Source organism: Pongo pygmaeus, chromosome 3 (assembly GCF_028885625.2).
Source record: "Pongo pygmaeus isolate AG05252 chromosome 3, NHGRI_mPonPyg2-v2.0_pri, whole genome shotgun sequence".
NCBI classification, from domain to species: Eukaryota; Metazoa; Chordata; class Mammalia; order Primates; family Hominidae; genus Pongo; species Pongo pygmaeus.
This window is the reverse complement of record NC_072376.2, coordinates 122,969,179-122,988,890: the sequence shown is the minus strand read 5'-3', so window position 1 is coordinate 122,988,890 and position 19,712 is coordinate 122,969,179. Positions and strand designations below refer to the sequence as shown.

The following is a 19,712-nucleotide window of genomic DNA, read 5'->3' as shown; positions in this document are numbered from 1 at the left end:
TGTACTCAAAATATATCTGGTAGGCCAAGTGCGATGGCTCACGCCTATAATCCTAGCACTTTGGGAGACTGAGGCAGGCAGATCACCTGATGTCAGGGGTTCAAGACCATCCTGGCCAACATGGTGAAACCCTGTCTGTACTAAAATACAAAAATTAGCCAGGCATGGTAGCACATTCCTGTAATCCCAGCTACTTGGAAGGCTGAGACAGGAGAATCACTTGATCCCAGGAGGCGAAGGTTGCAGTGAGCTGAGATCGCGCCACTGCACTCCAGCCTGGGTGACAGAGGGAGACTCCATCTCAAAAAAAAAAAAAATTCTGGTGAATTAATGGTGTGGATTTAAAATTGTGATATATGCTGGGTGCCTATAGTCCTAGCTAGGCATCCAGGGAGGCTGAGATGGGTGTTCCAGTCCAGGCTGGACAACATAACAAGGCCTCATCTCTAAAAAATAAATAAAATTATCATATAGGCTGCCAAATTGCTTTCCATATAGAGTCACCAGTTTTCAAAGTCACTGACAGTGCTTGTTTGTTTTTGAGATAAGGTCTCACTCTGTCACCCAAGCCAGACTGCAGTGGTGTGATCATGGCTCACTGAAGCCTTGACCTCCCAGGCTCAAGCCATCCTCCCACCTCAGCCTCCAGAGTAACGGGGATTACAGGCATGTACCACCACACCTGGCTAATTTTTAATTTTTTGTAGAGATGGGGCCTCACTATGTTGCCCAGTCTTGTCTCTTAGCAATTGTCTCACCTTAGCCACCCAAAGTGGATTTTCTGTCTTGATCCCTTTCTCACTTCCTACCTTATTTAATTTATTTGATGAATCATTCACTTTACAAATATTTATTGATTATTCACAGGCTCAGGCACTGTGCTAAAATGGTTCTCTCTCATCTGGCCACACCCATCTTCCAGCCCAATCTTGCCAAGAGTTTTGGCCTGGGCCTTACTTCAAAGTGATGTAGACTTGCACTGTAGAGGTCTCTAGAAAGACAACCCTTGGGTGGGCATGGTGGCTCACGCCTGTAATCCCAGCACTTTGGGAGGCTGAGACGGGTGGATCACAGCCAGCCTGGCCAACATGGTGAAACCCCATCTCTACTAAAAATACAAAAATTAGGCGGGCGTGGTGGTGCTTGCCTATGATCGCAGCTACTGGGGAGGCTGAGGCAAGGGAATCATTTGAACCTGGGAGGCGGAGGTTGCAGTAAGCCGAGTTTGCACCACTGCACTCCGGCCTGGGCAACAGGGCGAGACTCCTCCATCTCAAAAAAAAAAAAAAAAAAAAAATAGAAAGAAAAAGAAAAAAGAAAGACAACCCTTAATGGGGGAGATGAGGACAGTCCCTACACAGAATCTTTGGTAGTGTCAATGTATACATTAAATTGCTAATCAACTAGGCTAGCCCTTTAATCTATATATTGTACTGGATTTTAAAAATTATTTCTTTATTTTCTCATTAGAGCTTCCTCTTTTTTTTTTTTTTTTTGGAGACAGAGTCTCCCTCTGTCGCCCAGGCTGGAGTGCAGTGGCACAATTTTGGCTCACTGCAACCTCCATCTCCCCGGTTCAAGCGATTCTCCTGCCTCAGCCTCCCGAGTAGCTGAGGTTACAGGTGCCCGCCACCACGCCTGCCTGATTTTTATAGTTTTAGTACAGACGGAGTTTCACCATGTTGGCCAGGCTGTTTTGAACTCCTGACCTCAGGTGATCCGCCCACCTCGGCCTCCCAAAGTGCTGGGATTACTGCTGTGAGCCACCACCACGGCCTGTCCCTTCCTCCTTCTTTAAAAATTTTTCTCCCAGTTCCCACTTTTTGTGGGTTAGAGGCATCTAAATTGAATGAAAGTACCCTTTTTGGACTACTGGGGAGGTGGGGGGTTGTTCTCAGAAGGGGAATTTTCTTTCTGATCCTAATACCCACCTAATTTTTAAAAGCAGGGTTCCTTATTATTTTGTAAAGTTTACAATTACATCATTAGATACTTCCATGTCTCATATTTCATTTTTCCAAATTCTTGGGGGAAATGAGTGGAGGGATGGATGGAATAGAAAATAGTTTTTCCTCTTGGAGGCTGAGGGCTCAGTAGGGGTCAACAGTACATTCAGCCCTCGCCTCACATTCTCTTCTACCTACAAGTACAGCAAGTAAAGCCAAATTTCTCATGCATGCAAATAAAGTTTTTGCATTTGGCCAGTCGGTCCTGTTCTCCTGTCAGCTTCCTTCCCCACTCTGCCTCTGTTCATTAATCCCCCCCTTCCCGGTACTTAAACCCTCCACCTAACCCAGCCCTTTCTTCCACTTCCGGCTACTAGCCTCTCTCGCCTATCCACTATCCTCACACTCAGCATCCCCTGTCTGTACGAGATTAAGGAGCTCTGCCGTCCGCAGGGCCTGGGTTAGCGTGAATCTAAGCCAGAGCTCCCGGGTGGGGGTAGGGGTGGGGGTGGTCCCAGAGGTAGGGCGAGGAGGTGGGAAGCGCATTCCCTTCACTGGTGATCTCAACGCAAATTTGCCCGGAGTTCTCTTGCAAGAGAGCTGGCAGGTTTTACTATTTCCCAATCGTTTACTCGCCAAGCTCTCGGGTCCACGCGCCGCGGGGATGCGCCCTGCACGCTGAAACTTCATTCAAAGCAAGGCGGCCCACGAGGTTGGGCTTCGGGGATCTGGATGACCTCCAGGCCACTTCCTCTCTTTCTGCGCCCTTCCCCCACTCCTCCAACCACCTTCGCCGTAAACAAAACTGTCCCCCCGGGCGGGGAGAGGTCGCGCTCTTTCGCACACTCCCTCGCCAAGGGTTAATTTCTCAGATCGCACGAGGGGGAGGAGATTTCCCTGTAGACGAGTAAAAAGGGTGATGGACAAACGTGCGGGCACTAAGACCGCAAGGCATTCATTTCCTCCTACGGTGGATGCGGACGCCGGGAGGAGGAGAGCCCCAGAGAGAGGAGCTGGGAGCGGAGGCTCAGGCAATGCTCAGCCCTGGATGTAGCTGAGAGGCTGGGAGAGAGACGACCGCTGGAGACCGAGCGGCGTGGGGAAGACCTAGGGGGGTGGGTGGGGGAAGCAGACAGGAGAACACTCGAAATCAAGCGCTTTACAGATTATTTTATTTTGTATAGAGAACACGTAGCGACTCCGAAGATCAGCCCCAATGAACATGTCAGTGTTGACTTTACAAGAATATGAATTCGAAAAGCAGTTCAACGAGAATGAAGCCATCCAATGGATGCAGGAAAACTGGTACGTGATGCTTTCGCCTGATACTGTTCCCGGGAGCCCTGCGCGTCTTCCCGGAGTGCCTTAATGTCGGTATTCCCTGCCTGGGCGTGAATGGAGCGATGAATCGCGGGCAGCCAGCCGATCGCTGAGTTCTCGGGTCTCCCGGGTGCAGGAGACGCTGGGGGGGTACACGAAGCGCGAGGTCTGTGGGTGCCCCTGTGTGAACCGCGGCTACACAGGCATCTTTTATATAGATTATATAACACAGAACATATGTGTGTGCACAGGGTGATGTCTGCGCGACAGGGAAGGCGGGAGAGATGCCACAGTCCAGATCGCCTACCTGTGCTCCCCTCCCCTCCCCCGGTTTTCATCTAGATTTGGGTTTTCTCGCTTGGCCTCTCCCGCAACCGGAGTGTGAAAGGCAGTGGAGGGAGGACCTTGTCTCCTGTTCCCTTTAACCCTCTCCCGCCCGCCGCCCTTGGCCCTGGTCCTCGCTGTCTCCCCATCCCTCGTGTCCTTCCTTTCTCCTTGCAGCGCTCCTACTTCACCGTCCTCCTCTGTCTGCCGCTCCTCAGCCGGATGCCCCCTTTTTAGTACCCCTTTCCCCACGCGGATCCCTTTCCGGTTTCATAGAGAGACCGGGTGGGAGGGAGGAGGGGACAATGAAAACAGTAATAAATGAATGAACCCGAGCGAGTGGAGCCACGCCATTATTAAGTTTCTGTTTTACGGAAACGCCTTTTGGACACACTCACTTATAATTCTGTGCGTAGCTGCTGATTGGAGTTCAGGCACACAGATTAAAAGCCCCTCGGTCTGCAGAGTCCTTAGGGGCTCTTCCCTAGAAAACTAATAATCAGGGAAAACACCTTTCTTGTTTACTGTAGTCCCCCCGCCAGACCTTTTGAAAATCCCTGTGTGGGAGGCGATCCAGTGTCACCTTGCAATATTTAACAGAGGAGGGTGTGCTCATCTCGCTTCTTGTAGAAAGGGTTGTGGCAGAGGCATTACTCTCCTCCCCTTAACTTCGGGTCTGGCCATCTGTAAAGTGCAAGCCCAACGCACCCCGGAGCTAGGCAAGGGGCCGGCAGCCCGGGGGATGGCTTGACCCGGGAGAGTCGGGCCGCAGGGTCTCCCGGGAGCCGGGGGATTCCGCCCTCCGCGTGCGCGAGCGCGCGTGCCCCGCGCCCCCCCCACCCCCCCCCGCGCCTGCCCTCTTCAACTGGAAACCAGAAACGCCGACGCGCCTGTGGCCTGGGCGGGTTGGTGCAGTAGGAGCCGGTGCCACGGGGCCGCAGCTGCGAGAAGGGGGTTTCAACTTCCTGTCCTCCAGCCCCCTGGAGTCGCCGGCCAGTGTCTGGAGGCCCGGCCGCCGTTTCCTTCTCCTCCTGCCCGTCCGGAGCGCGCCCACTCCCAGCTTCCCGCGGGCTGGTCCGGGCCCCAATGGCCATTTGCGGCGGCTGCCGGGCGGAGCCCGCCCCCTGGGCCGCGCGCACCGGCGGGGCAGGCCTGTTGGGGTGAGCTGCGGCGTGGCTGGTGGCGGCGGTGGGCTAGGGGCCCAAGGGCCGCGTCTGGCCCGAGCCGGAGCCTAAGAGGCGGGGACGCGGGCCGCTCGGAAGGACTGGAAGTGCAGCAGCCACATAGGCACGGAGCTGGTGCCCTCCCGGGCCGCTGAGGCCAGGGGGTGAAGGGGTGGGTCCGGAAGGAGGTTGGACACTGCGGGTCGAGACCGCAGATAGACCTCGGCGTTTCGGGGCAGCCGAGGCCCCTCGAGCCCCACCGCCCGGGGTCCTTCTCTGGATGCACTTCCTCCTCCCGCTTAGGGGGTGGTGCTGGAGGCGGGGAGGGGGCGGTGGCCGGAGCCGGCGGGCGCCGGAACCGCGCTGCTGGCTAGCCCCGGGCCCGGGTCTTCTTCGCAGATGTTTGTCATGTCCTCCAGACGGCCTGTTCGGGCCCACAGTCCTCCCGCATTAGCCTGTGTGCTCAGCATTTGCTTCTGTGCCGAATCTCTGACTTGCTGCGTCCTGGTTTAACCTGCTCTTCCGGAGTCCGCTTTCCCTCTTTGCTGGCTGACCCCATTCACTGTACGCCCGCCATTCCTAGCCCCACTGCAGTCGGTACTGCCTCTTATTTACTTGTTGCTTTTTCTTTGAGGCCACTTCCTAGGCCTGCTCCAGGTGCCATTTCCCGCCTCTTCTCTCCATTCACTCAATACTGAGCCAGACAGGTCTCAGCCCTCATGGGACTGAAAGTGACAAAAATGTGCCAATGTATCTACTCCTGTTAGGTTCTGACCACTGTTTCCTCCTAGTTCTTTATCTGTACCTTTCTTCTGGCAATATCCTTTACTGTTATATACATGGATATTAACTTACAGACCATGAGCTCTTCAGGGTACGGTTCTTGTCATCCCACTCTTGATTCTGCAAAGCACCTAGCAGAGTGCTTTGCATAAGGCACATTCTTGAGAAAATGTCCAGTGAGTTGAAATGGTGGTTGGTGCCCATTTTATTGCCAGCACTACTCGTTAATACCCGAAGGTTAACAGGCTAGAACTTGCATACCGTGGCAGAGTCACATCTTGGGATTTTTCCCTTCCTGGCTTCTGCTTTCTTTGTTGATTTTATGTTCTTAGATTGCTTATTGCAGTCAAAGAACCCTGCTGGCTGTTAACCCCTTACCTGCAACTCTTCCTGGCCCTAATTGTCTTACTTTCATGTTTTTTTTAATGCCAGATTTTGTGCATTTCTCGCAATATCCCAGGGTGCCCAATTTTATCTCTCCTCCCTCCCCAAAAACTGTACAGCCAAAAAGACTTTAAACATTTTTTAAAATTTAATTTTATTAGCCGGGTGTGGTGGCTCGTGCCTGTAATCCCAGCACTTTGGGAGGCCGAGATGGGTGGATCACCTGACGGCAGGAGTTCGAGACCAGCCAGGCCAATATGGTGAAACCCCATCTCTACTAAAAATACCAAAAATTAGCCGAGCGTGGTGGCGGGTGCCTGTAATCCCAGCCACTCGGGAGGTTGAGGCAGGAGAATTGCTTGAACCCGGGAAGTTCAAATTAAAACTTTCAGTTTTTATTTTTAATAAAATCCAGCTAATGCAGGACAAAAAGTCTTGAACCAGATTTTCTTTTCATTCCCTTTTTAATAGGAGAAGGGAACTCCATAACCAAGGCTTAGACCCTCTTGAGGAGAGAGGAACTTGAGGAAACCATAAAATCTTACCTTTTTCAGACTCATTAACTTAAAATGGTTTGAAATAGCTTCTGGAGGAAAAACATGATATAGTGAAGCTTCTACTCTGTCTTTTGGGAATTTGTGGTTGTCCTTATAAATCTCTTCTTAGTAACAGGCAAAACTTGTTAATTTAGAGAATTAAAACAGCCTCTCTCAAAAGTGAGCTACACTGGCTTTTGAAGAATTGTGAGAATGGCCAGGAGTAGTGTTTTGCCAGTATGCTGTCTTTGCTAACTAGCATCATTTAAGAGGACCTAAAAAAAGAATACTTTATTAAACATACGCTATAATCCATACTTACTAACCACATAGCGCAAATTAATGGTAACATACCCTATAATCCATACTTACTAACCATAGCACTTATTAATGGAATGGGGCCCGACTTTTGGAGTAGCATTTGTATAAACCCTAAAGGGTTCAACTGAGGCTAGTTTTCAAGTTTATTGCTGCTTTAATGAATCATTAACCTCATACTCATTGGCCTAGCCATGAAAGTAAATACTGCAGACTTTTTTTACTTTGCTAGCAAAAAGTTTCATATATAATAGGTTAGAATAGCTATTGAAATGCAAAGTAATAAGTGTATTCCCTTGTAGAATCATCCTGGACCTCATCTTGAAACTACATGTCCAGTGAAAAATATCCTGTCTGGTTATATTATCTGGTCAATGAGAGTTTATTACATGAGGTAGAGGAAAATGCCTGCTCATAGGTCCAAACAGGAGTTTTGAATTCTAATTTTCACTGAAAAGTCCTTGTAATTTTACAACATTGAAAATAGAGACATTTTGCTATTTTATGAGATGTCTGGCCTTTACCTGTTTTTCTCACTAAGAGCTGACTTAAGTTAGAAGTGCTGCTGGCCAGGGAGCAAAATGGTGATTGGTAAGGTGATTGGTAAGGTGACATAAAATTCATTGAGTGAGAAGGGAAGCTGGGCTCTCTCTGCCTTCTCTTTCAGCAGCCTGCCAGGTTTGTGCTAACAGCAGTGGATGCTAGTTGCTCCAGTTGTAATTGTCTAGCCAATGATGATTATCTTCTGATGTCGGCTGACACGGTGCCCACCAATAGGAAAGCAGGAGGCCTGTGCTGACTGCTGTAACATTATGTATGTGAGGTGACGTCTTCAAAGGGCTTGCCTAGAACTTCATGAAACCCTCCCCCATCCTGGCATTCTCCACACATCCAGCCTTTCAAAGCTTTGTATATTTTCTGACTTTTCTCCCCATTCACTCCCTTGGTAGTGTAAAAGGGTTTACTTGTTTTAACATTTTGTGTTCTGTATTATAGAGTCTGTAAGATAGTATAGGAATTTTAAGAATTAAATGCTGTTTAGCTGAGGAAGCCTTTTTATTCACAAATTTGTTTTTACCAAAGGTAAAAAAGGAGTGAAACATTTTATTTTATTTTATTTTATTTTATTTTTGAGACAGGGTCTCACTCTGTTGCCCAGGCTGTAGTGCAGTGAGCACGATCTTGGCTCGCTGCAACCTCTGCCTCCGGGTTCCAGTGATTCTCATGTCTCAACCTCCCAAGCAGCTGGGATTATAGGTGCCTGCCATGACACCAAGCTAATGTTTGTATTTTTAGTAGAGATGGGAATTCACCGTGTTGGTCAGGCTGGTCTTGAACTCCTGACCTCAAGTAATCCACCCACCTCGGCCTCCGAAAGTGCTGAGATAATGGGCTTGAGCCACTGCAAATGGCCGTGAAACATTTTAAAAGGAATTGTACATCTATATCTTTTTTGTAGGTGAAGTTTGGAAAGTAACACGATGTACAATTTCATGATTAAAGAACATAAAAATCACTAAAAACCTATGTTAGCATTTAACTCAAATATAGCAGCATAAAAAATATAGCAGCATAATGATAATGAAACTGTTCAAATGCAGACATAGTATTTGGCTGTTGTTTTTCATTTAGTGAGGATTGCTTTGAATTGCTTCCTGAAGTCTTCCTTGCAACTTTCTACATGCATTTGTAAGAAAAATGGCTGGAAAACAGTGCATCTGTGACTGTGGAACAGAGTAGGCCAGAGTTTCATTTCATCATTAACATTGCAGCAACAAATTTGGTCAGCTCTGTAGGAATATAGTGTGTCTTTATTGTACTCATGTCACTTGCTGTTTATTTTGAGGTATCACAGTTCATATTGATTTAGGATTAAAACTTGTGTGAGGATCATAACATGACATTCAATAATTTTTAGAAAGCACTGGGATGTAGGCATATGTACTAGGTTAAGAGTGAGAAGAATGAGAAAATACATAGAGAAAAAACATGAGATCTGTGTGGGGTCCTAGAAAATAATGTAAAGTTGTGCTGGAGCTTTGATCTGAACTTTCATGTATCTTTTAATAAATTATAAATATTCATGCAATTCTTGTTTAGGATTCCAAAGGATGAAAGCCAGCTTAATGCAAAATATTTTATGATTATATTATCCATCTGTGTATTTGTACTAGTTATAATTAGTGGTTAAAATTTTTACATGAAGTCTTTTTCACGATGTAAGTAAAATTTTGTGATCTTCAGAGGATTGCCTGTTGCTTTTTTGTTTGAGGATGATTCTAAACGTGTCAAAGTGTATAACATTGGAACTTAATGAAACTTTTCAAATGCAGACATAGTATTTGGCTGTTGTTTTTCCTTTAGTGAGGATTGCTTTAAATTTCTTCCTGAAATCTTCCTTGTAACCTTCTGCATGCATTTGTAAGAAAAATGGCTGGAAACTTCAAAGTCAGCTTATTCCATATCTAAGAGTTGCCTTATATACTTCCTTGAAAGAAGAATCTTTCTTTTTCTTTTTTTCTTTCTTTCTTTTTTTTTTTTTTTTTTTCTTGAGACGGAGTTTTGCCCTTGTTGCCCAGGCTGGAGTGCAATTGTTCCACCTCGGCTTTCTGCAACCTCTGCCTCCTGGGTTAAAGTGATTCTCCTACCTCAACCTCCTGAGTAGCTGGGTTTACAGGCATGCGCCACTACACCCAGCTAATTTTTTTGTATTTAGCAGAAACGGGTTTTCACCGGGTTAGTCAGGCTGGTCTCAAACTCCTGACTTCAGGTGATCCACCTACCTCGGCCTCCCAAAGTGCTGGGATTACAGTTGTGAGCCACCATGCCCGGCCAGAGGAATCTTTCAACTTAGATAGTGGAAGAGTTATGAGGGGGACGGAGGCTTTGAAATACTTAGGGGGATATACAATAACCATCTAATCAGTTTTCTTTTTCTTTTCTTTTTTTTGAGCCCAGTCTTGGCTCACTGCAACCTCTGCTTCCCAGGTTCAAGCCTCAGCCTCCTGAGTAGGAGGGATTACAGGTGTCCAGCCCCCCATCTAATCAGTCTTTAGACAACAAAGTAAAATGAGTGTGGCACCATTCTGGCAATTCGGGAATTTATCTTTGCTTAAGTGATCTGAAATATTTCAGGTCCAAGTATTTTATTTTCTGAAATGAGTTAACCAAACATTGTCTTAATGATTAACTTAATTTTTCACATATGGACACAGGTAAGCCAAACTGTCCTTTATTAATAGGAACCAGACATCATTCCACAAAATTTGCCTCAGCCCTCCCTTTACTCTTTATGTAGCTCACATCCACCCACTCCCATTTACTTTTCATTTATCTTTTTTAGGAGAGTTTAGGGAAAGTTACGTGTACCACGTATGTCATTTCTGTTGATAACCCTAGGTAATCTGAGTGAAACTATGACTTGGCTATATTGTAATGTTAAAACTCATAACTTCATTGCTTTATCCAGATTTTGATTGTATGTATATTCAGGCAGGTACAAATGTTGGCATAGTTATTCAGGTTTCTGAGAACTTTAAAAAAACCCAGCATCTCTAATTATATTTACCCTCCAATAATTTATTTTAGAGATACATGAGCGCTTTTTTAAAAAGTACTGTACAGGTCGGGCATGGTGGCTCACACCTATAATGCCAGCACTTTGGGAGGCCGAGGCAGGCGGATCACTTGAGGTCAGGAGTTTGAGACCAGCCTGGTCAACATGGCGAAACCCTGTCTCTACAAAAAATACAAAAATTAGCTGGGCATGGTGGTACGCGCCTGTAGTCCCAGCTACTCTGGATGCTGAGACACAAGAATGGCATGAACCCGGAGGTGGAGGTTGCAGTGAGCTGAGATTATGCCACTGCAATGCAGCTTGGGCAACAGAGCAAAACTGTCTCAAAAAAAACACAAAAGTTAAAAAAAAAAAAAAGTGGCCGGGCATGGCGGCTTATACTTGTAATCCCAGCACTTTGGGAGGCTGAGGCGGGTGGATCACTTGAGGTCAGGAGTTCGAGACCAGCCTGGCCAACATGGTGAAACCCTATTTCTACTAAAACTACAAAAATTAGCTGGGCGTGGTGGCGGGCGCCTGTAATCCCAGCTACTCCAGAGGCTGAGGCAGGAGAATCGCTTGAACCCAGGAGGCCGAGGTTCCAGTGAGCTGAGATTGCACCATTGCACTCCAGCCTGGGCAACAGAGTAAGACTCCGTCTCAAAACAAAACAAAACAAAAAAAGTATTGCCCAAGAGTAAAGAATATGAATTTGTAATTTTAAGTTGGTTGTGCAATAGTTATCCCAAAGCTTGGGACTGGGACCATGTCAGTCATCTAAGTTCAAGCTTATACATTTATCATGATTTCTTTCTGCATTGAGTGTTTGCGAGTTTTAGTTTTAAGGTTCCTATTACTAGGAAACCCTTTGTTGAGTTAGTTGCCCACTGTGAACTTACTGAGATATAACTTTAAGCCTTTACTTTGTACAAAAAAAAAGTACAGGAGAAAAAATACTTACACTTACCTTTGCTGAGATAAGATAAATTTGCTGAGATAAATTAGACATGCTGATTGGAAGTAGTTTTGCTAGAAAATCACTCATAGTTTTGTAATACTTTTATTTACAGGGATTCATATTTCAGTTTTTTTTCTTGCTAAAACTTTTATAGAAGAGTTCCTAGTTGTGATATAAGGAAAGTTTTATTGATAAAATATATTTTGGGGAGGGAGATCTACCTCCTCAAAACACACATGAGGTTTATAATCCTATTTTTTTTTTTTTTTTTTTTTTTGCGATGGCGTCTGGCTCTGTTGCCCAGGCTGGAGTGCAGTGGCACCATCTCGGCTCAGTGCAAGCTCCGCCTCCCGGGTTCACACCATTCTCCTGCCTCAGCCTCCCGAGTAGCTGAGACTACAGGTGCCTGCCATCACACCCGGCTAATTTTTCTATTTTTAGTAGAGACGGGGTTTCACTGTGTTAGCCAGGATGGTCTCGATTTCCTGACCTTGTGATCCGCCTGCCTCGGCCTCCCAAAGTGCTGGGATTACACTTGTGAGCCACTGAGCCTAGCCCTATAATCCTATTTAAAGTGAAACAAGTAAACAAGTATAACTCCATTTTCTTCTTTTCTCTCTCTGTCTTTTTTTTTTTTTTTTTTTTTTTTTTTTTTGAGACGGAATCTTGCTGTGTCTCCGTCTGAGTGCAGTGGCATGATCTTGGCTGTCAGCTCACTGCAACTCCCACCTCCTGGGTTCAAGCAGTTCCCCTGCCTCAGCCTTCTGAGTAGCTGGGATTACAGGCACCTGTCACCACACCTGCCTAATTTTTGTATTTTTAGTAGAGACGGGGTTTCACCATGTTGGCCAGGCTGGTCTCGAACTCCTGGCCTTAAGTGATCTGCCCACCTTGGCCTCCCAAAGTTTTGGGACTACAGCCATGAGCCACTGCGTCTAGCCTCTCTCTCTCTTTTTTAAATAGAGACAGGGTCTTGCTTGTCACCCAGGCTGGAGTGCAGTGGCACAATCATACTTCACTGTAATCTCAAACTCCGCTTCTTGGTCCAAGCGATCTTCTTGCCTCAGCCTCCCAAGTAGCTGGGATTACAGGCACGCGCCACCTCACCCGACTAATTTTTTTATTGTATTGGAGAGATGGGAGTCTTGCTATGTTGCCCAGGCTGGTTTTGAACTGTTGGCCTCAAGTGATCCTCCCATCTCAGCCTCCCAAAGTGCTAGGATTACAGGTGTAAACCACCACACCTAGACAGCAGGGTAGATTTTCTTCATTCAGGAGCAATGATACTAACAGTTAATACATGGTTACCTGATTGCAGGCATCCTTTTATAATGTTATACATTTTTTTTTTTTTTTGAGACCGAGTTTCACTCTTGTTGCCCAGTGGAGTGCAATGGCGTGATCTCGGCTCACCGCAACCTCCGCCTCCCAGGTTCAAGCAATTCTCCTGCCTCAGCCTCTTGAGTAGCTGGCATTACAGGCATACGCCACCATGCCTGGCTAATTTTTTTTGTATATTTAGTAGAGATGGGGTTTCTTCCATGTTGGTCAGGCTGGTCTCGAACTCCTGACCTCAGGTGATCCGCCCACCTCGGCCACCCAAAGTGCTGGGATAACAGTCATGAGCCACCGCGCTTGGCCAATGTTTTACGTACTTTAACTGTTAAACCCTTGCAGCCACTCTTTGTGATCTTTTGCACAATGGACAACTCAGGAAAGGGAGTTGGGATTTGCATGTAGGAACCAGAAAAGGAAAACTGGGTTCCAGGCTTGAATAAGGCTTGGATGGCTGGTGTGATGATGAGGGGTGTGTCACAAGGCCCCAATCATCCTCTTATTTGAATATTAATACAATATTCAATCAGAAAAACAATGCACTTGAAAACTTGGCTGCACTGGAAACATGTCAGGTATCTGTGGTTTTAGTCAATGATCTCACAAATGTCTCTTTTGTTAATAATTTTCACTGGATGGATCCTGAATACTTAAGGCCAGAATAAAGCTTTGGCCTATAAAATATTTTTTGTCTGCTCTGTGATATTAATTTCTTGCACTCAGCTTGGTTCTAGACCCTGGGAATTTGTGTTTCCACCTGATCTGCAGCCAGACTTTCTTCTCAGCAGGTTTTAGTGTAGCTACTTGTAAATAGGCCACCCACTGTTGACAGTAAAATAAAAATATGTGGGTTGGGGATATCCCTATTCTTGAAGGTCAGCTCCTACAATGTGAAGAATCACAGAATACCTTTTGTTTAATTTTATTAGCTTTAAATTCTTTTCCTGATTCTAAAATAAGAAATAGTTATAGGAAAAGAAATGAAATGAAAACATTAAGAAGTATAAAGATGTCGGAAAGGAAACACCTTTAATTCTTTTCCAGAGGCAGCCACTGTTATTTTGCCCCATTTCCTTCAGCCTTGTTTCCAGGTTTTTTAGTATGCCTTAGACCATGCAGTACCTAAATTGTGACAGCCTGAGTTCCCTATTATGTGCCAGGGACTGCACTGAACAGATTTACATACTATCACATTACTTTTTTTTTTTTTTTTTTTAGATGGAGTTTCATTCCTGTTGCCCAGGCTGGAGTGCAGTGGTGTGATCTCGGCTCACTGCAGCCTCTGCCTCCTGGGTTCAAGCGATCCTCCTGCCTCAGCCTCCCTATTAGTTGGGACTACACATGAGTGCCACCATGCCAGGCTAATTTTTTGTATTTTTAGTAGAGACGGGGTTTCACTGGTCTCAAACTCCTGATCTCAGGTGATCCACCTGCCTCGGCCTCCCAAGCAATTTTTTTTTTTTTTTCATTTTGCTGAGGTCTAACTTGAGAAGATTTCATTTGTCCAAGCAGTTAGGTTATATGCTTTTTCTCTGCTTACTGTTTGCTACATAGTAACTCTTGTGAAGAGGTGGAAACTTCATGTCCAGTCAAAAATGGCTCCAGAAAGGAGTGAAACAATAGATACTATGTAAATTAAGGGATGATTAAGAGGTCAAAGGACCTCTTAATTGTGGTGCTTAATCAGAAGAAATTTGTTTTATGGAGTTTTCCATAGGAAAAGGAGTGATTTTCAGATTCTTTTACTCATATGCCTCTAACAGAAGTTTAAAAAACTATGCACTGCCTCACACATTTTTAAATTTTCATCATAAATTGAAATGTTAAAATTGTAATAGAAGTAGAATAAATATAAAATGAGTGAAGATAAGGATTGGCTAATTATAATAACTATTACATGACATCATAAGGTAGGTTTACCTACTTTATTGAATAATACATAATGAATTTGAAATCACAGAACATTGACATCCATGGTTTTATTCAATTGATAGTTGTTTTTTTTTTTTTTTGAAACATTTCATATATATGTATATATATGTGTATATATGTATATATTTGTGTGTGTATATATATAAATATATACATACATATGTGTATATATGTATATATTTGTGTGTGTATATATATAAATATATACATACATATGTGTATATATGTATATATTTGTGTGTGTATATATATAAATATATACATACATATGTGTATATATATAAATATATACATACATATGTGTATATATATAAATATATACATACATATGTGTATATATATAAATATATACATACATATGTGTATATATATAAATATATACATACATATGTGTATATATATAAATATATACATACATATGTGTATATATATAAATATATACATACATATGTGTATATATATAAATATATACATACATATGTGTATATATATAAATATATACATACATATGTGTATATATATAAATATATACATACATATGTATATATATGTGTGTGTATATATATACATATATACATATATGTATATATTTGTGTGTGTGTATATATATACATATATGTGTATATATGTATATATTTGTGTGTGTATATATATAAATATATACATGTGTGTATATATGTATATATTTGTGTGTGTATATATATAAATATATATATATATATATTTTTTTTTTGAGACAGAGTCTCGTTCTGTTACCTAGGCTGGAGTGCAGTGGTGTAATCTCGACTCACTGCAACCTCCACTTCCTGGGTTCAAGTGATTCTCCCACCTTAGCTTCCTGACTAGCTGGACTTACAGGCACATGCCACCATGCCTGACTCATTTTTGTATTTTTAGTAGAGACAGGGTTTTACCATGTTGGCCAGGGTGGTCTCAAACTCCTGACCTTAAGTGACCTCCACCTCCTGAAGTGCTGGGATTAGAGGCCAGAGCCATTGCACCTGAACCCATTCCACTTATATTTAAAATAATCACTGGCACTAACCCATATTGCTTGTTTTGAATCAGAAACATCCCAACATTCAGAATGTAGAGAGTCTGATCAGAAGAGGAAAAAGGAAGACTATCACACTGCTTCTCAGCGTTGTTTATTTTTACGTTGTGTGGGGGCCAGTAGGAGAGAGATGGGTAGGCTATCAGATGTCTCAAAATAAGTTTTCTTGACTGTAGAGAAGGTTATAGATGATAGCATTTTTGTGTGGATTGGTGGTCAGCAGGAATAGTCACCTACTTGTTAAGTCACTTTATTTTTTTTCTGTTTGTTTTTGTTTTTGTTTTGTCTTTTTTTGTTTTGGGACGGAGTCTCCCTCTGTTGCCCAGGCTGTAGTACAGTGGCGCAATTTTGGCCCACTGCAACCTCTGCTTTCCGGGTTCAAGCGATTCTTCTGGCTTAGCCTCCTGAGACTACAGGCGTCTGCCACCACACCTGGCTAATTTTTCTATTTTTAGTAGAGACAGGGTTTCACCATGTTAGCCAGGCTGGTCTCGAACTCCTGACCTTGTGATCTGCCCACCTCGGCCTCCCAAAGTGCTGGGATTACAGGTGTGAGCCACCACACCCAGCCTTAAATAAATCGTTTTCTTATTCTTCTCTTGGTTATCCAAGACCTCAGGACTTCTCAGGAAGCCTCTTTCAGTCCATTACACATGGAGTGGCTGATTGAAGGTATTTCTACATACTCACTTGAAAGTTCTATCCTTTCATTAAAGGTTCTTCTACATATTGACCTGAAAGACAGGTTCCTCCATCAGTCCTCCTGTCATCCTAATTGTGCCTCTAGCTGTCTTTTATTTCCACTTCTGCATGGCTGTCTTAGTACTACTTGTATATATTATGTTCTCTCTAGGCCTTCTTTTCTAAGCCATTTCTCAGATTTTATTTGCAGTCCACTGGTAATCTACCTCGCTACTTAAGAAAAATAAAATACTAGCCCTCTTTTGGTTTGAACAATTAAGTATTACCTACTAGAAACCTCTAAGAGATTTATTAAAACTTGCTAAAATTTGGCACTTAGTACATTCAACACAGTAAGTGTGTACTAGAGGCTTGCTCTTGCGTAGGGGTAGGAGTGAGGTTCTAATTACATATTCTGCTAAAAAGGCTGCCACTCATTGCTTTGGAACATTGCAAAGCTCCTACTGTACATACATGACATTCTACAAAATTTAAGGACACTGTTATCAGTGAATACAAGGTTGCCTTGAGTTGTATTTAGTTTTGAATTACTGCTCTTGCATTCATATTAACAAAAATACTTTTTTGAACCTGTACTTTGTGATTGCTGATATTGTGTGTGATTGCACTACTTTGGTTAGTATTTGGTTCTTTGCCAGCTCTTTGTAATTACTAAATCCTTTTTCCACTGACAAGAGAAAAGTGTAGGGTAAGAAAAAGCTTTAGAAGCTTGCTCCATGTCCATGATCCTTACCCAGGTATTGAATCAGACTTACACAGAGTTTATTTTTCCCCAGTACACACATGCACAGGCTTATCTCAGGGATTCAGATTTAGCAGATCTATGGAGGGGTCCAGACAAGTGTTACTGTGAAAAACCTTCCCACTTGCCCTAGGGAGAAGCACTGCTCTGTATGAAACTGATTGCATCTCTCATTCTTTGGGTTTGTCTTCTCAAACCATCGATTTTATAGACTGAACTCTTCCTTAGCTAATCTGGTTTACCTTCTTTGTCATCTGTGTGGGACCAGTACATAGCTCAGCACCAAAGTACTCATCTCCCTTTTCTCCTACCTGTAATTTACAACCAATTCCTGTGTGAGTTGGCTGTCAATTCCCTTTTTCTTGGTTCATTGTGCTTGCCATTGACTTCCTTTAGCTCCCCAGGACTACTTTTAGTCTTCTAGATTCCTACCTCCCATTGTCTTTCTGAGTCACTGATCTGATCTTGTCATCACAATGGTTAAAAACCTTCAGTGCTTTCCCATTGTTTTAAGGTCATTCAAAATCTGGCACCAAATTCCCTTCTTAATGTTACCTCTAGAAGCAGCCCTTGTCCAGTGCCTACTTAGTTGAAATTTGAATTCCAAAGCCTTCTTCTCTCCACTCACCTATATCTATTGCTCTTTTTTTGTGGTTCACTGGCACTTGGTTTATAAATAGATAAATATTTTCTCTGAAACCAGTGCTTACCACAGAATTTGGCGTATTCAGTGTTTGAATAGTTGAATGCATGCATGCATGGACATACGAGGCTGTTCATTAACTTTTAAATGTATCTGATTATATTATCTGGCACTGCTTTGTATTTCCTTAAGTGAATCATGGGAGATTGTCTAGTGCCTTAAAAATATTTTACTCTCTTCATCTAATCTCATTTTTAAGAAGAAAACATAGGCATTTAACATGACTGACTATCAGTGAATCCATGCTAACTGTTGGGGATTATTAGTCCTTTTCTAGGTACTCAAACTATCTACTCCAATCAGAGAGAGATGTTTTTTTATTTTTTATTTATTTATTTATTTATTTATTTATTGAGACAGGGTCTCACTCTGTTGCTCAGGCTGGAGTACAGTGGTGCGATCTCAGCTTACTGCAACCTCTGCCTCCCAGTCTAAAGTGATCCTCCCACTTCAGCCTTCCAAGTAGCTGGGACCACAGGCATACGCCACCACGCATAGCTAATTTTTGTATTGTTTGTAGAGATGGGGTTTCCCCACGTTGCCCAGGCTGGTCTCCTGACCTCAAAGCAATCCAGATTGCTGGGATTACAGCTGTGAGCCACCATGCCTGGCCGAGATGACTTTTAAAAAAAGACTTCTCTAAAGTAGAAGGAAGGGTGGAATTGTATGCACAAGAAGAAAAAAACCTGGAAGAAAAACATACTAAAGAGGTAAAAAAAAAAAATAGTTCTGTAAAGGTGGTAAAACAATGGTTATTATTTATCTTTGTTGATGAAAAGAGCCAAGCACTGTAAAATATTTGAAGAGATTTATTCTGAGCCAAATATGAGTGACCATGGCCTGAGGTATAGTCTCAAGAGGTCCCGAGAACATGTGCACAAGGTGGCTGGTTTATAGCTTGGTTTTAAACATTTTAGGGAGACTTAAGACGTCAGTCAATACATGTGAGGTATATATTGGTTCTGCCCAGAAAAGCAGGACAACTTGAATTAGGGAGGGGGTGTTGCTTACAGCTGGGTTCAAATATTTTCTGATTGGCAGTTTGTTAAGAGTTGAATTATTATCTAAAAGCCAGGAATCAGTAGAAAAGAGTGTCTGGGTTAAGATAAGGGGTTGTGGTTCTACATAAGGTTCTTAGGTACATAAAGTCTCATACGTGACTGTCCTTAGTAGCGAAGAAACATATTTTGGGTGTTTTTTTGTTTGTTTGTTTTTTAAATAAAGTCATCTAGAAGCCTCGGGGTAAAATATTTTGATTTCCTTCTTTATCTGTCATGTGATGTTATGCCAGATTCAGGTTTGGAGAGATTTTTTGATTTGTAGGGTGTGACTCCCCAGACCCTTTAGATAGGAATTTGGGCAAGAGAGAAATAAGGTCAGAGTTTACTCCTTATCCTTCTGCTGTTCCAGTTTTCATTTTTTTTTTTTTGAGATGGAGTTTTGTTCTTGTTGCCCAGGCTGGAGTGCAATGGCATGATCTCGGCTCATCAAAACTTGCCCCTCCCAGGTTCAAGCGATTCTCCTGCCTCAGCCTCCTGAGTAGTTGGTATTACAGGCATGCGCCACCATGCCTGACTAATTTTGTATTTTTAGTAGAGAGGATGTTTCTCCATGTTGGTCAGGCTGGTCCCGAACTCCCAACTTCAGGTGATTCATCCGCCTTGGCTTCCCAAAGTTCTGGCATTACAGGCATTAGCCACTGCGTCCGGCCCCTGTTCCAGTTTTCTGTTTTTTTTTTGTTTTTTTGAGAAGGAGTTTCTCTCTTGCTGCCCAGGCTGGAGTGCAATGGCGCGATCTTGGCTCACCGCAACCTCTGCCTCCTGGGTTCAAGTGATTCTCCTGCCTCAGCCTCCCAGGTAGCTGGGATTACAGGCATGGGCCACCACGCCTGGCTAACTTTGTATTTTTAGTAGAGACGGGGTTTCTCCATGTTGGTCAGGCTGGTCTCGAACTCCC

At 43.6% G+C, this 19,712-nt stretch overlaps 1 protein-coding gene across 2 annotated transcripts in view; it reads left to right on the top strand.

Moving 5' to 3' along the window:
• Positions 1 to 2,725: 2,725 nt before the first annotated feature.
• Positions 2,726 to 19,712, top strand: part of ELOVL6 (ELOVL fatty acid elongase 6) — a 149,976-nt gene continuing 132,989 nt past the window's right edge. Inside the window, exons 1-2 of one of the 2 annotated variants that reach the window (XM_054484997.2) lie at positions 2,726 to 2,977; positions 3,131 to 3,251. In XM_054484997.2, coding sequence (XP_054340972.1) covers positions 3,163 to 3,251 — 89 coding nt within the window. In that variant the 5' untranslated portion in view covers positions 2,726 to 2,977; positions 3,131 to 3,162. Of the gene's footprint in view, positions 2,978 to 3,130; positions 3,252 to 4,428; positions 4,751 to 19,712 lie in introns of those variants that run through there. The other variant, XM_063663973.1, reaches the window with a different exon arrangement.